This window comes from Podarcis gaigeae, assembly GCF_964106915.1.
Source record: "Podarcis gaigeae genome assembly, chromosome: 5".
Taxonomy (NCBI): Eukaryota; Metazoa; Chordata; class Lepidosauria; order Squamata; family Lacertidae; genus Podarcis; species Podarcis gaigeae.
In genome coordinates, this window is record NC_139681.1 from 97,403,729 (window position 1) to 97,418,435 (window position 14,707).

Sequence of the window (14,707 nt, forward strand, 5' to 3'; positions counted from 1 at the left end):
AGGGGAGACTGACTGAAAAGTGGAATGGCTAGAGCTGTGATGAATCATACCTATACCCAGCAAGCGGCCTTTTCGGAGGCCTTGGGATTCATCATTGCAGCATTTATTCAATTTCTTGCTGCATGCAAACATCACCAAGGCACGCAACTGGGGAATTACTGACCTGAGTAAACTAGAGGCACGACTCATTTTTAACAATGAGGACCCAACTAAAAGTTTCACAGGACTACATTGATTCGTGCTTTTGCATTTCTGGGTGTATGTGCATTTTAAGTGAGAAATTCTTAGAGCATGATGTGGGCCTGATGCTGTCTAATGTCCCTGGACTACGACTTCCATCATCCCTGACCAATGGCCACACTGGCTGGGCATGATGGGAAGTGGAGTCTAACCATTATCCGGAGGCCCCCAGGTTCCCCACCACTATCCTAACCCTCTCCACAGAAAGAGGCTTTTCCTACATTAAAAATGGCCTGCCTGCTTTTGGTCTGGAAATCAAACCCAAAAAGAGGGAGGGAGGGGAATTTTTGCAAACTACCTTCGACTGCTATACATGTTGCAAGTTCTACAGAGAACTAAATACAAAAAGGTGTGTGGCAGAAACTCTGTCTCAAAGATGGTACCTTGCTGGCCTATTGACATGTAAAGCAGCCAGAGACTGCAAAAGAACCTTTGCTGTCGTCTCTGCATCCTTTGGCATATTTCAGACCCAGGCTATTGATACAATTGCTCCAGCAAACAGTTGCGCAGCACCTGAAGGAAACTCCATGTTAAACCCACAAATTTCAGGGGAGCACAAAAAGCCCACAGAATACTGGACGCAGAATGTACCTTCCCAAAAAAAACTCAGGCTTCGCATTTAACACCCCCCCCCCATCAGCATGTTTCAAGTCCTCATGGGACAGCAAAGATGTGCTTGGAAACTTATGGGGCAATGTCTGCTAAGACGCCGCACAAGCCAGAGGTGGCTTGGGCAAAACTCCTTCCCCTTTGACCAATAGAGCAAAACATATGCAAAATAGTAAAAACTGGATAAGAAATTCTGCCAAGTGAAATAATTTATATCTGTTGCAGAACTCCTGGTGCTGAATTTCAAGTGCAGAATTTCAACTCCCTGCCATGCCAAGCGCATAATGCACACGGCCCTGTTCATAAAGCCTACATTTGCTAGCTTGTGAATCCTACAGTATAACCCCGGATGGGGTGGGTGCCCAAAGAGAAAAATCTAAATGATTTAGTATCCCCTCTTCCTCTAATTAACAGCAGGGATTGCAGCCCACTGGCATGGTGACTTGCGGACTGAAGTTCTCAGCCCCCCTGAAAGGAATGGGGGGTGCACAAGAGCACTTCCCTTCACAGCAAGACTACCTCCAAATCCCTCCTTCCATATCCACGTCTATTCTAGACACCCTACCATTGTGGCTAACTGTCAGCTCTTTAGGTCTGCCAGGCCAGAAGACCAGAATCGAGAAGAATGTGCCGCATGGCAATATTTTTAGAGCAAGGTATGAAACCTGTCTGTGGGCTGCGTGCCCTCCACCCTCTCGACACAACTCCATGGCTCTCTGATGTTTTACGGCCTTAGAAAAAGGCCTGCTGGGGTACATTTGGGTGGCGTCCAGGGCACCGCTGGAACACAGGCAGCAATTCACTCCACTTCATTTGCGGCAGGCCATTCACCATCTCAGTGGCTGACGAAAGCCAGAACAGCTCAGCTCCTGCGTTTAAAAAAGGCTACCAACTGCGGCGTTAAAGCAAACCGTCAGGGCTGTCTTGTTCACAGCACTCCAGAGCAAATGCCACAATCTCTTCCTCTAGAGTTCACCGGTCAAAAGGAATTCCACTAGCCAGGCTTTACTGCTGAGGGGTCAAAATTAAACAGGCTGCTTGAGACCGCAACAGCAGCCCACCCATTGCCTTAGAGAAAGTAACCAAGCTACAGTGGTACCTCGGGTTACATTCGCTTCAGGTTACAGACTCCGCTAACCCAGAAATAGTGCTCCAGGTTAAGAACTTTGCTTCAGGATGAGAACAGAAATCGTGCTCCGGAGGCGCAGCGGCAGGAGGAGGCCCCATTAGCTAAAGTGGTGCTTCAGGTTAAGAACAGTTTCAGGTTAAGTACGGACCTCCGGAACAAATTAAGTACTTAACCTGAGGTACCACGGTAATTGCAAACTGTCCAATCCCAGACAACCCTTCAAAAATAAAAAATGTGTTCTATTCTGTGGCACCCCCTATAAGTACGCACTGACACATTAAAAGCAGGATCCTACTGAACACACATAAACCAGCGTTGCTTATGTCAAAATTCCAAGCCGGTTTTGTGCTGCAAACCCTGGTTTTATGCCACCGCAACACAGACATACTTGGGAGAGAGGGCCCAGCGAACACCTGAAGCCCAGTGTTGTCCTATCTCCGCCCAACGCCTGGTGAAGTTTTGTGCTGGCTTTGTGGTACAAACTCTGGGAGCCCTCATGTCTGAGGATATGTTCTGAAAGCACAGGAGGCTGCAAGCTTGTTGAAGCTAAGCAGGTCTAGTTCTGGTCAGTGCCTAGATGTGTGGACGGCCTGGGAACCCTTGGCTTCTGGGATGTAAGGAAGGTGAGACATAAATGCAGAAAATAAATACCCTCTAAGCACCTGGTTGACCTCTGCTGCTTTAGGTAAAGGTACCCCTGACAGTTAAGTCCAGTCGCGAACGACTCTGGGGTTGCAGCGCTCATCTCGCTCTACAGGCCAAGGGAGCCGGCATTTGTCCGCTTCCACAGACAGTTTTTCCAGGTCATGTGGCCAGCATGACTAAGCCACTTCTGGCGAAGCTAGAGCAGCGCATGGAAATGCCGTTTACCTTTCCGCCGGAACGATACCTATTTATCTACTTGCACTGCGTGCTTTTGAACTGCTAGGTTGGCAGGAGCTGGGACCGAACAACGGGAGCTCACCCTGTCGCAGGGCTTCGAACCGCCGACCTTCCGATCGCCAAGCCCAAGGCTCAGTGGTTTACACCACAGCGCCACCCGCGTCCCCCACTACTGCTTTAAGCTACTACAGTAAGCAGCTGCAAGAGAGAAACCAGGGCACTATTTCCCCCGACACCATCAGCCATTGTGGGGATTGGCTCCAGGCCAGGTTGAGATGCATGGAGGTCTTCCCAACTGCTGCCTGAAAATGTCTTTAAGAGCCCCTGCTCTTGCTGGACTGATACATGGTGGAGCGTCCATCAGCGCCACTTTTCAAAAGGAAGCTCATAAGAGGAAGCAAGAGGATGTGATCAATAGCTGCCCACTGAATTTGCCGCTCAGGTTATACTCGGCTAACTCGCAGCGGAGCCAGGGATGAAATACAGCCCCAGAAGGCTGCTCCCCAAACACGGCAGCTCAGTTTATAGCTCCAACTGTCAGGAAGGCTCATTCTCGACAGCTCATAGCGGCTCCTGGAAAAGAAGCACTTTTGCCATTCCATTGTGCAACTGACAGGCTTTATGGGCTATGTGATGTTGCTCAGAAGCAGCGGCTCCTGCATTTTCTGCATTCCGGCTGCCGAAGTCCGCGTCAATCCTCTTGGCGAGGAACGCTGTGCTACCTGCCACAGGAGCGCAGGGATTCCAGGGAATGTCTGAGGGTGCATCAGCCAGGCTTGCTTGCCTTCCGCGTTGCCCTGAGTGAACCGAGGGCAAGCCCCACAACACCAGCCAAGGCAACAGCAGCCACCAATACTGTGGCCCCTTACTGCAGGGAAGGTTAATAATCAACTTATAGCCTGCCCTTTTATTGAAAGTAATCAAAGTGGCACACAACAAAACCATGAAAGCACAGGATGGTAATCCAACTAGCATGTCCTATCAGTGTAAGGATTTCTGCTTGCACAATGGAAGTGCCCCCCCCCCCAATCCCTGCACGGCCCTTACATCTATTTAATTGAGCAAGCGACACACTCGTTGGATACCACAGAATATTGGATATATTACTGATATCATATGATCAGTAAAATGCAAAGAAATGCAACCAAAAACTTCAAAACAAAACAAAAACACAAGCCTGGCAGCTGCAAGAGTCGGTTATGTTCTACATTAAAATTAGCAAGAATATGACTTGGCTAGTTTCACTCACAAAGAACCCCCCCCCCCATTGAAGTAAAGGTGTGTTCTGTTTCTGGTAGGTGCCACATGAAGAGGGAGCTGTGTCAATTCCAACTGGGAGGGCAATGAAGGGTCATGTTCACTTGCTGCTGAGTCTCCTGAGATGGCGCTGAGAGCAAGGGCTTCTGACACTGATCTCAATTCCCAGGCAGCCCTACATAGGAGCAGGTAACTGGTCCTCTGAAGGCTAGAACCAGCACCATGGAAGGGGCTCCAAAGCAAAAATGAATCCAAAGGAATAGCAGTTGTGGGAAGCCACAGGCAGAGAGTGTGTGCTTGAGCTCAGCGTACTATAAAAGCTTTGTGTTATCTCTTACGTCTTGGGGTCTAGGTAGGTTTGCCCAGGTCCATTCACAGTGAGCTTCATGCATGTGCAGGGAGCCGGAGCCAGGTCTCCCCGATTCAGATCCAACACCCAATCCAACTTCTCAATTTACACAGCCAATTGCAAAATAATGTGACTTGTGTGGATAGATGCAGGTCTTTTAGTAATGCCATGCAGAGCGAAAGCAGCTTGGGTTTGAATCCCCCATGGCAGGCTGCATTTACTGCAGTGCCACAACCCTACCCCCCACAGCATTTAATCGGGGCCGGCCCACCCATGAGGCACAGCGTGGCAACTGCCTCAGGCGGCAGAATCCACTGGGCCAGCAGATCTTGCTGCCGATTTGCTTCCTCCCTTGTTCCCGATCATAGGTGTAGATCCTCTCTTACCCTTTCTTCCCTGGCGGGCAGGGGGGAGCCATTTTGGGGTCCGCCTCAAGTGCTGAAATGTCTTGGGCTGGCCCTGCATTTAATTCTGTTTTTCCACCACCCCAAGGGAAAATTCATCATTCCTATTTTATGGATGGGGTACTGGTGCCAAGAATGTCTGGATCTGCCAGGGCCTTGAAGTGAGTCCAGCTTCACAGGTCTTCCACGTCCAAGTCCAACATTATGCTCCACTGCACTAAGACTAACTCTCCACTCGATCTAGTTCATCTTTTGGAAATCAAAGATGCTAATTGCTCCCATGTCTTCCGAACTGTACAGATATCTGCTTCGGATCAACCAATACCCACCCTCTTTCCTTCTTCTGCAGCAAGCCGGTAAGACAATAGCATCTAGTAGGAGGGCTTATTATCCTGCAGTTGACTCTACTTGCTCTCTAGAGTAATCCATGAGCTCATCCAGATCAGGTTCCACTTTCCCCATCCATTCATAGACGATTAGGTAAAGCATTTACACCCTACTCCACGGCTGAAAAGGATCCCAAAGCGGCTTGCATAAAACCATTAGCAAACAAGGCAGGCCTTGCTCTTCTGAGCTGATCGTATTCAGTGAGCTTTCTTCACCTGATAAGAACTCTGCATTGCTTTACAAACCATGTGCCAGAAAGAGATAGTGCCTCATGAGTCTTCTCCTTTTGTTCAGAAATAGATAGGGATGATGCACACTGTATTTGGCTGTGGTGCCTGTTGGTATGGTGGACCAAGGATAATAATTTTGCCTGGTTCTTTGTACAGGTTGGCTTAAAAATTCAGATATATTTTCAACGAGGCTTCGCCCCTATTGCATCCAGTAAAACAAGCAGCAGGGCCAATCCTGTGGATAAGCTTAAGGAACAAACACCAATATTGTCTGTATGACATGTGCACTTTAAAAAAAATGCATACTGGTTTAGAGACTACACTGCACTTACAACTGCCTTGCTTTCAATCTTGACCACACGTGTTCAGTGTTTTATTGGTCAATGAAATCTGAAGATGCTTTCTATCTCTGCCTAGGATTTCAAAACAGCATTTTACTTAATCGAGAACATATGTTGCTCCAACTTCACAGGAACCAAGGAAAGCTGAAGCCTTAAAATGTTATACCTGGTTCAGCTTTCTGAGAATCTCTTGCTCCCCTCTTTTTTAAAAAATAATCAAGTTTTTAGTCCTTAAGGGTTTTGTGGCAGGCTTGACACAGTGTGGGCAATGTCCCAGGTGCCAGAAAAGATGCAGGATAAAACTGCCCATGTTCACAGTGCAGAGCTTCAGCTCCTTGCCACTCCCCCTGCCTGGGAAAAATCTGTGGTGGGTCAGAATAATGTAAAATAGGCAAAATCATGTAACTCGTCTTGATTTAAATAATTTATACAGTTTACTCATTTATTTTTAAAAAGTCTGGACTACAGACAGCCCTAGAATCATAGAATTGGAAGGGACCCGATGGATCATCTGGTCCAAGCCCCAGCAACGCAGGAATTCTGTCCACAGCTGCCCCTGGCTGGACTCAAACCACCAACCTTCTGGTTAACAGCCAGACGCACTACCCCTATGATCAAGGTAGCCTTCTTCCTCAGCCTTTCCTGAACCACAGAAGCTCTTCAGCTATTCCCCCTTATCTTAGCCCCAGTAATGATTACAAAGTACAGATCTCCAATGCCCAGCACCTTTCATGCCCATCTTCTGTAGACTGCAGGAACTCTAGACAGGCAGCTTCTCACTTCTGTGTCTTGCATATCACATAGCGCACCACCGGCACAATATGTGGGGAGCGAAGCAGCAGCAGGAAAGGGAGAGAGCTGTGCTCACGTTCAGTAGATGCCTCCCAAATTCCCAAGTCTAACATGCAAAGGAACAGGATGAGGCTTTTACATCGGATCTATTAACTAATGACATTACATGCATCAGAGAGTTGGAACAACCTAGTAGGATGCTTGCCAAGGCCTCTCGCTTAGCACTTTTGTACAAACAGGGAGGCTTTTACATGTGGATGTTCTCAGATGTCTTATGCTACAGGTGAGTTGTTTTAAACTGAATCTACCCCAACCTACACTGAGAAAGAATATTACTTTTTAAACTGCCGTTTCGAGAAGGCATTTTACTTTTTTACATTGCTGCAACAACTTAAATCCAGGACGCCTTTCCCAGAAAGCCAAACATGTCGTTTCCCAGGACAAGGTGCTATTTTTAAAGAAGAGAGTTACACTTCAAAAATTTGCACAACAATTTAGAATGGTGGCCTGTTCCAGGAAATCCAGTATGGCTAAGTTACAAAACCTTCGTACCAGACACAAGATATGCTCACACATGCTATTTATTAGTATGGACCATGGGCCCACGTACAGCCCTGCTATACAGAAGTGAAAGAAACCTCCAAATTCAGTAAAAAAATGCAGGGTAATATCCCAGAGAGCAGCGCTTCCAAGGACGTTTGAGAAAGCGACGTACTGAAAAATGAGTCACCAACACAATGCTCCGTCACAGCCTTTTCGGGCTGCGTGGTATGAACCAAAGCTTCATTTAGCCTGGGAAGGACTGTGGGCAGCCATCCCACGATCTAGACTGGGAGAGAAATGTGCTCCTGAGCCAAAATCAGAGGCCCAAGAGGCTGCCTGCTTGCCACTGGAGACTAGAAATGAACTTCAGCACATTCCTCTGCATGGACGACCCATTAAGAAGTAAACATTCCTTGGATATGCTGATTGTCCCCATCAAATCAACACATTTGCACCCAAGACCTCCAGAGCTCTGCTGTTTTCAATCCAGCTGATCATCTACCTGTGCTGGGCCTGTGGCTTTGGTCTCTGAAGAGCTTTTACTCTCCTGTTTAGCTTTTCCTTGCACTGAAGGCCAAGTCATAAACCAGGGAAAGGTGTAAAAAAAACATGCTACTGAATGCAAACCGAAAGACCAATAGTCCACTCAAACAGGTGGTAAAATGAAAACTGCTCCAAGTTTAAAACTGTGACATCAGCGGTTTGCCTGGGGGAAAAGGAGCATTTCTGTGAGGTTTCTGTCCCCTGGACAGCAAGAAAGGTAGCTCCTTGGAGATGGCACACTTTGATATAATGATACTCACGCCCAAGCATCTCTTGCAATTTTCTGAACTCAAATATCGTTACAAAAATGAAGTTTTGTTTCTTGAAGAATGCCACTCGCTAAAGCAACTGCTATTGCAGGGCTGCAGCAGCTTCTGTCTCCTTCAGCCAAGGGCTTTTCTCTCTTGCATACCTCCCTGGCTGAAGAACCATTACTCACCTTTGGGCAGAGGATCTCTGTCTGCTGGATCATGATAAGGGCAGACGCAATCAAAGCGCCTTGACGCACATAGTTCACAGGATCATTTGTCATTGGCTCGAGCAAATTAATTGCTTCCTATTCGGAGAAAAAAAGAAGAGCACACATAATATTAACTGTATTACTTTTTAAACACCAGGCTTTCATCAGGATTATCAGATTAGGATCTTCAAGAAGGCCACGGAATAGAGCTTTGCTTATTTTTATTGAGATTGATATATTTGCCCACCACACAGATAACAGGGCAAAGGGTGTGAAAACAGCGATTACTGTTTTCTAAAAAGCATTTCCTCAATTTAAGCTCAAAAACAGAAGGGAGATTTAACACTTTCCTGAAGGAAATATGTGTTTGTTAGAAGCTTAGGTGTGACAGGTAAGCAATTTATCTGATGCTATAAATGATGCCTATTTTAGGCAACGGGGAGTTTTGTTTTGTCTTGCCAGTACCAGCCTTGATGAGCTCCTTGAACATCAATGCACTTTAGTTGACTCATTGATGTGCCTCAGGGCCCACACTGAGAAAATCCTATTCCCCAATCACACTTTCACCTCTCTCAAAGGAGCAGTCTCTGAACTGGACCTCTAAAAACTTAAGAAACTGGGTTGTGGGAAAGCATGTGAGGAAAGGGAGGGAATATCTAAAATGTATGGAAATACTTTATAAGCCAAAACACATGGATGAGTTATGGGGGTATCAAAATTGTGTACCTCCATGTGACTAAAAGCTGAAATGTGGTATTATGTAATTCAAACGCATTTCAGATTGTTAGAAAAATTTGCACACTTCCCCACCCCCCACCCCCAAAACCACCTCACACCACACAGAAACTTGGAATTAGGTGCAAACCTAGTTGAAGGCCTGGAAAAGTATTTTTTCTACATCTGATGTTCAAAACCCAGAACATGATGACGTGCATCAGAGGGCAATACTCTTAGCACAGAATGGGCTGTAGGAACCTCAGCCTCTTACACACCTGAATCTGCATTATGGGGGGTTCCCAGTAGCAGCTGAGTAGGCATACATTCCATGCCAAATTTACTCGCTAACCCACTTTAGAGCTGGAAAATGGATCTGATGACCCACTTAGAATCAGAGAGGTGGAAGAGACCTCAAAGGGTGTGCAGTCCAATGCCCCCCACCCGCTAGGCTGACACAGGAAATCCAACTACTATAGCATCCTTGATAGAATCAGATTTAAAAATCACCTGAAGAAGCCATGTCTTAAATAAAAGGCAGGCTGATGAAGTACAGGTTTCGTGTACAAGGGGTTATTATTCTGAACTTTTTGTTTCTTTCACAGCACAAGCTTTCCAAAAACTTTGCTCTAATTATATGGCCTTTTACAAGGCCGAATTGTATTTTTGTGCATTTATTGGCCCAGGCCTAATCTGTAACCTTGCATGAGTTCATGCCTATTTATAGCGGATGCGTGAGGGAAGTGCCTCTTTGGCCTAACTAAAAGCTTAACTTCGTTTCCAATCTCCCTAGTTCTAAAATATTAACTTGGCCTTTAAAATAGGTTGATGCAGGCCCTGGAAGACACACTGATATAAACAGATGCTCAAGATCCTTTATTTTAGAAATAAACAATAAAAAAGTACAGAGCTGCAGCCAAGCAGGTTCTATTATCCTGCCCATACAAATTGAGAAATAAAACAGACTCAAGACTGCGAATACCAAACGGCTGACCATTTTTGTCCACTACAGGCAGATGCTCGCACTACAAAGAGGGGGTAAAACTGGGGCTTGCTCCACCCTTCCTGCAACATAGGTGCTTAGTCCACATCACTGTCTGGTGGAGAGAGCATGCCCTGGCGCAGGGAGGAGAGGAAGATCCAGATCTTTAAAAGGAAATGCCTCTTCAAGAGATGGGCCAAGGAGTCTGAACAAGGGGGCATAATGGATCTATGGGGTGGTGAAGCAAAGTGAAATACCAGGGGCACTTCCCAGTCAAGAAATGCACACGGCAGAGGGTGGGCTTGTTATTGTCAAAGAGCACTTACAGTTGCTCCTGCAGCTCTGGAGACCTATAAACACCAATCTAGCATCGAGGCAACTATTCCCAGGTCCATCAGCAACAGGGGACCATTCCATTCTCTCTCCACCAGTTTACCGTATTTTTTGCTCTATAAGACTCACTTTTTCCCTCCTAAAAAGTAAGGGGAAATGTGTGTGCGTCTTATGGAGTGAATGCAGGCTGCACAGCTATCCCAGAAGCCAGAACAGCAAGAGGGATTGCTGCTTTCGCTGCGCAGCGATCCCTCTTGCTGTTCTGGCTTCTGAAATTCGGAGTATTTTTTTTCTTGTTTTCCTCCTCCAAAAACTAGGTGCGTCTTGTGGTCTGGTGCATCTTATAGAGCAAAAAACACGGTATGTACCTTCCCCCAACGGGCTGCGTGCACATCACTTGAGACTACGCCTGCGTGAAAGGTGACTCTGCTCTTCCCTCTTCAGTTCTCTCCTGGTTCTGGGAGACAGTGGTGCAAACGAGGGTGAGGAGGCACCTGGCCCTTCACTTGCCTGGCCTGCCTCTTCCTCCGGCTCGGACGCTTCTCCTGCCTCTGATTCTTGCCTCCTGGCTGGTACAGGTCCCCACAGACCGCTGCCCCCCTCTCCCGAGTCAAGACTCCAGCCCCCCTTCGCCCGGTGCGCACATGTCAGCGTGCTGCCAGTCGTTGACAGTAAATCAATTCCAGAAAGTTAATCTGGGTATATCAGGCTTCTGTAGAGCATGTGAGAGTGTGGCAAGGCGGAGGAGATCCTCAGAAGATGAAGTAAAACAGGAATACGAAAGGGCAAAAAGCACAGAGCAGAATCCGTGAGCTGAATGTAGCCGATGCTCTGTTATACGGAAGTCAGCAAACAGGAAGGGGTAGCTTACACAGAGAAAGGAAAAGCCAGTAATTGATCATGGTGGAAAGGCACAGAGAGATGAAGAGCTGGTCTGCAGGAGGCCTAAGAGGAAAAGCAGTGGCCCATGAAGGCCCTCGGTTCAAGTCCATTTGAGATTATTGGCCTGGGAACAGCTGCCTAGACACTCAACTGGTGTCTGTCAGTATCCAGAGTTGTGGAAGTGACTGTAAATGTTACCTTTGACAATAAAGAGTTCACTATCTGCTGTGTGCATTCCTTTGGCTGGGAAATGCCCCTGACAAGTGCTTAGGAAAACTGCAGAGAACATGCACCTTTTTAGGAACCATTCCCTTTTATCTCCTAGAAAGGAATAACTGGTCAGATGGTGTCTGTATCACCTAAAAACAAAGATAGGATGTATTCTTCTTCAAAAATTGTATATTAAATTGACTTTAAATCAGATGGTAGATCCATTTTTCTATTCTGAAGTCTTATGCTGCAATCCTAACACAAGGAATCACAGTTACGTGCAGCACACTGTATGATGCACTCATTGGGCAGTGTGGAGTTTCTGGGGTTCCTTCCAACATGAATTCTTCAGGTATAGGTAGCAGCCTCGATGGAAGAGGAAGGACAGCAAGCCTGGGCTCTGTTGACCTTACCTTGTTCCCGGTGCCAGCACAGCAGATTCCTAGTGCCATGGCTGCTCCGTAGCGGACATGGGGGTTGTAGCTTTCTGACAACAAGGAAACTACACTTGGACACTGTTCAGGAGTCCTGAAGGAGAGGGGGGGGAAAGAGAAAAGCAAAGAGAGCAATTACATTTCACTGAAGTGTAAAGAGTACCACACCGTTTTTAAAAAAATATTTAACCATTTTTTCAATACAAACAACAAACGCAAAAGACACATACAAGAAAAACCATAATAACACTAATAACAATTTGACATTTCAGATTTGAATACTCTGATATACCTATCACTACACCTTTTAAACAATATTTTCCCACCTCTCTCTCCCCCCCCTACTTCCCACCACTATCCGCCTTATCGCTTAAATATTCCTTCCAGATTTCTTCGTATTTATCCATTCTTAATTTGCGTCGACATGCAATTCGTTCATATGTAGCTAATCTGTCCATATTATCAGTCCATCACACCTTTAGCCAGTGAGGTGCAGTGGTTAAGAGCGGTAGACTGGTAATCTGGGGAACCGGGTTCGCGTCTCCGCTCCTCCACATGCAGCTGCTGGGTGACCTTGGGCCAGTCACACTTCTCTGAAGTCGCTCAGCCCCACTCACCTCACAGATTGTTGTTGGGGGGGAGGAAGGGAAAGGAGAATGTTAGCCGCTTTGGGTAGTGATAAAGCGGGATATCAATTCCAAACTCTTCTTCTCTTCTTTAGAGCTGCAAAGTCTTGCAACCAAAGGGAAAGGAAGTAGCACTTACTTCTGCTAAACATAGCTTGGATTCTGCTGCTGCCTGCAAGAGGCAACTTTGACTAGTAATGTAAATAAAAAGGTGATGGGAACGGAGGTTCAGGGTGAAGGCAAGCTGTACCAGGCAATTCTTTCTAAAGCTAGAACAGGCCTGAGGACGATAAACTGCCTCGCACATAAAGCTATTTGTCACTTTGTTCTCAAACAACAGCTCAAAGCTGGCATCAAACGAGCTGCTCTGAAGATAGGGAGTGACAAGGCTTTGAATAAATGAACCTAAACATTCACAGTAAAGGTTTTTAGGGCCCTGACACAAACTACATTTGCCTTTCGATTACTTCAGCAATTATTCAACCAAGTTCAACACACATAAAGAGATCAGAATTTATTATTATAAATGTTTGCAGACCACTTGTCATTAGAAACGTATTTCCGTGGTTTACAGCGGTAAAAAGAATGTAATGTACAAAAACAAAATGCACACAGTACGGCATACACAGCAGCCCAAAAACTGAAAATTGTAGCAGCTGAAGTCATGAGCCATCAAACGCCAAAGCAAACAAGGTTTTCAGCAAGTGCCTAAACTGCAGCAGAGTCCATGCTTTATACAGTATCTGGGAGTCGGCTATTTCAGTGTATGAGCAGCAGCACCCTAGAATCAGTACAGTGGTACCTCGGGTTACATATGCTTCAGGTTACTTACGCTTCAGGTTAAAGACTCTGCTAACCCAGAAATAGTGCTTCAGGTTAAGAGCTTTGCTTCAGGGTGAGAACAGAAATTGTGCTCCGGCGGCGCGGCAGCAGCAGGAGGCCCCATTAGCTAAAGTGGTGCTTCAGGTAAAGAACAGTTTCAGGTTAAGTACGGACCTCCAGAACGAATTAAGTACTTAATCCGAGGTACCTGCTTGCATTAAAACACACACACACTTTTCAACAGCCAGGTCCTTTAATGAATGGGAGCATAGCCGTCAACTTTTCCCTTTTCTTCCGAGGAATCCTATTCGGAATAAGGGAATTTCCCTTAAGAAAAGGGGAAACATTGACAGCTATGAATGGGAGTCTTCAAGTAAAACCTCTTACAGGAGGGTGGATGGAAATGGAATGTAAAGTTTGGCATTATGAAAACAAACAAAAGGTGAACAATGAAGGCTACAGCGATGAAGAAACATTAAAATCAGGAACTCTGTAAACAGCCACCTGCTTTGCAAAGTATAACATCCCCTCAACCACACTTTCCCAGTACTGTACACTAGTCATGAAATCAGCCATGCTAAGGTGTCAAAAGGGTTCTCAAAGGTCTTCTAGTTCAAACCCATGCTGATGAAGAAGAGGTGGTGACTTGACCTCTTTCTGAGGCAGCCTGATCCCATCAATTTCATCTACAATGGTGCCTCGCAAGACGAAAAGAATCCGTTCCGCGAGTCTCTTCGTCTTGCGAAGCAAGCCCATTAGCAGCTTAGAGGATTAGCGCTATTAGCGGCTTAGCAGATCAGCTGTTAAGCGGCTTAGCAGCTTAGCGGATCAGCTGATAAGCGGCTTAGCGGCTTGGGACAAGGGGGGGGGGAGGAAAAAAACCCCGCAGGAACTCGCAAGACATTTTCGTCTTGCGAAGAAAGCCCATAGGAAGCACCTCCAAAACGGAAAACCCTTTCATCTAGCGGGTTTTCCGTCTTGCGAGGCATTCGTCTTGCGGGGCACCACTGTACACTCATTTCCTTGAAATTTGAGCCACTGGTCTGGGCCCTACCTTCCTTTTGGAGCAAATTATTGATCCATCATTTAAATCCAAACCTGAAGATTGCCATTCTATTATTTCACAGAATCATGGAATCCCAGAGCTGGCAGGGATCTTGAGGGTCATCTAGTCCGACCCCCTGTGATGCAGGAATATGCAGCTGTCCCATATGGGAACTGAACCTGCAACCATGGCATTATCAGCACCAGGCTCTAAACAACAGAAGCAGTCTCTTCTCCAAGCCAAACACTTTCCATTCTTTCCTTACAAGGATTTGAGTCTCCAGGGACCTCACCATTTTTGTCACTCTTCTTTATCAACAAGGGTGCCCATTCCTCTTAAACCATAATTGCTCAGAAGCGGGAAACAGCAATTCGAGTCCTGCCCTTTATAAATGAACGTCCTTCCCCACACTCTGAGCTAGCCAAAACCCTGCTTCATCGTGAAACCGTTTGCACATGATGCTTTGTCTTTTTCCTGAGAATTATACTTTAAT

The 14,707-nt window shown here is 46.3% G+C and overlaps 1 protein-coding gene across 2 annotated transcripts in view; it reads right to left on the bottom strand.

Annotated features, from left to right (window-relative positions):
- Positions 1–14,707, bottom strand: part of PSMD1 (proteasome 26S subunit, non-ATPase 1) — a 90,411-nt gene that overhangs the window by 20,172 nt on the left and 55,532 nt on the right. For both annotated transcript variants that reach the window (XR_014564315.1, XM_083739317.1), the window contains exons 17-18: positions 11,701–11,815; positions 8,146–8,262 (exon numbers count right to left, since the gene is read on the bottom strand). Coding sequence is in view for 1 of the 2 variants with exons in the window: in XM_083739317.1 (XP_083595443.1) it covers positions 8,146–8,262; positions 11,701–11,815 (232 nt within the window). In the remaining variant the exon portion in view is untranslated. The remainder of the gene's footprint in view (positions 1–8,145; positions 8,263–11,700; positions 11,816–14,707) is intronic.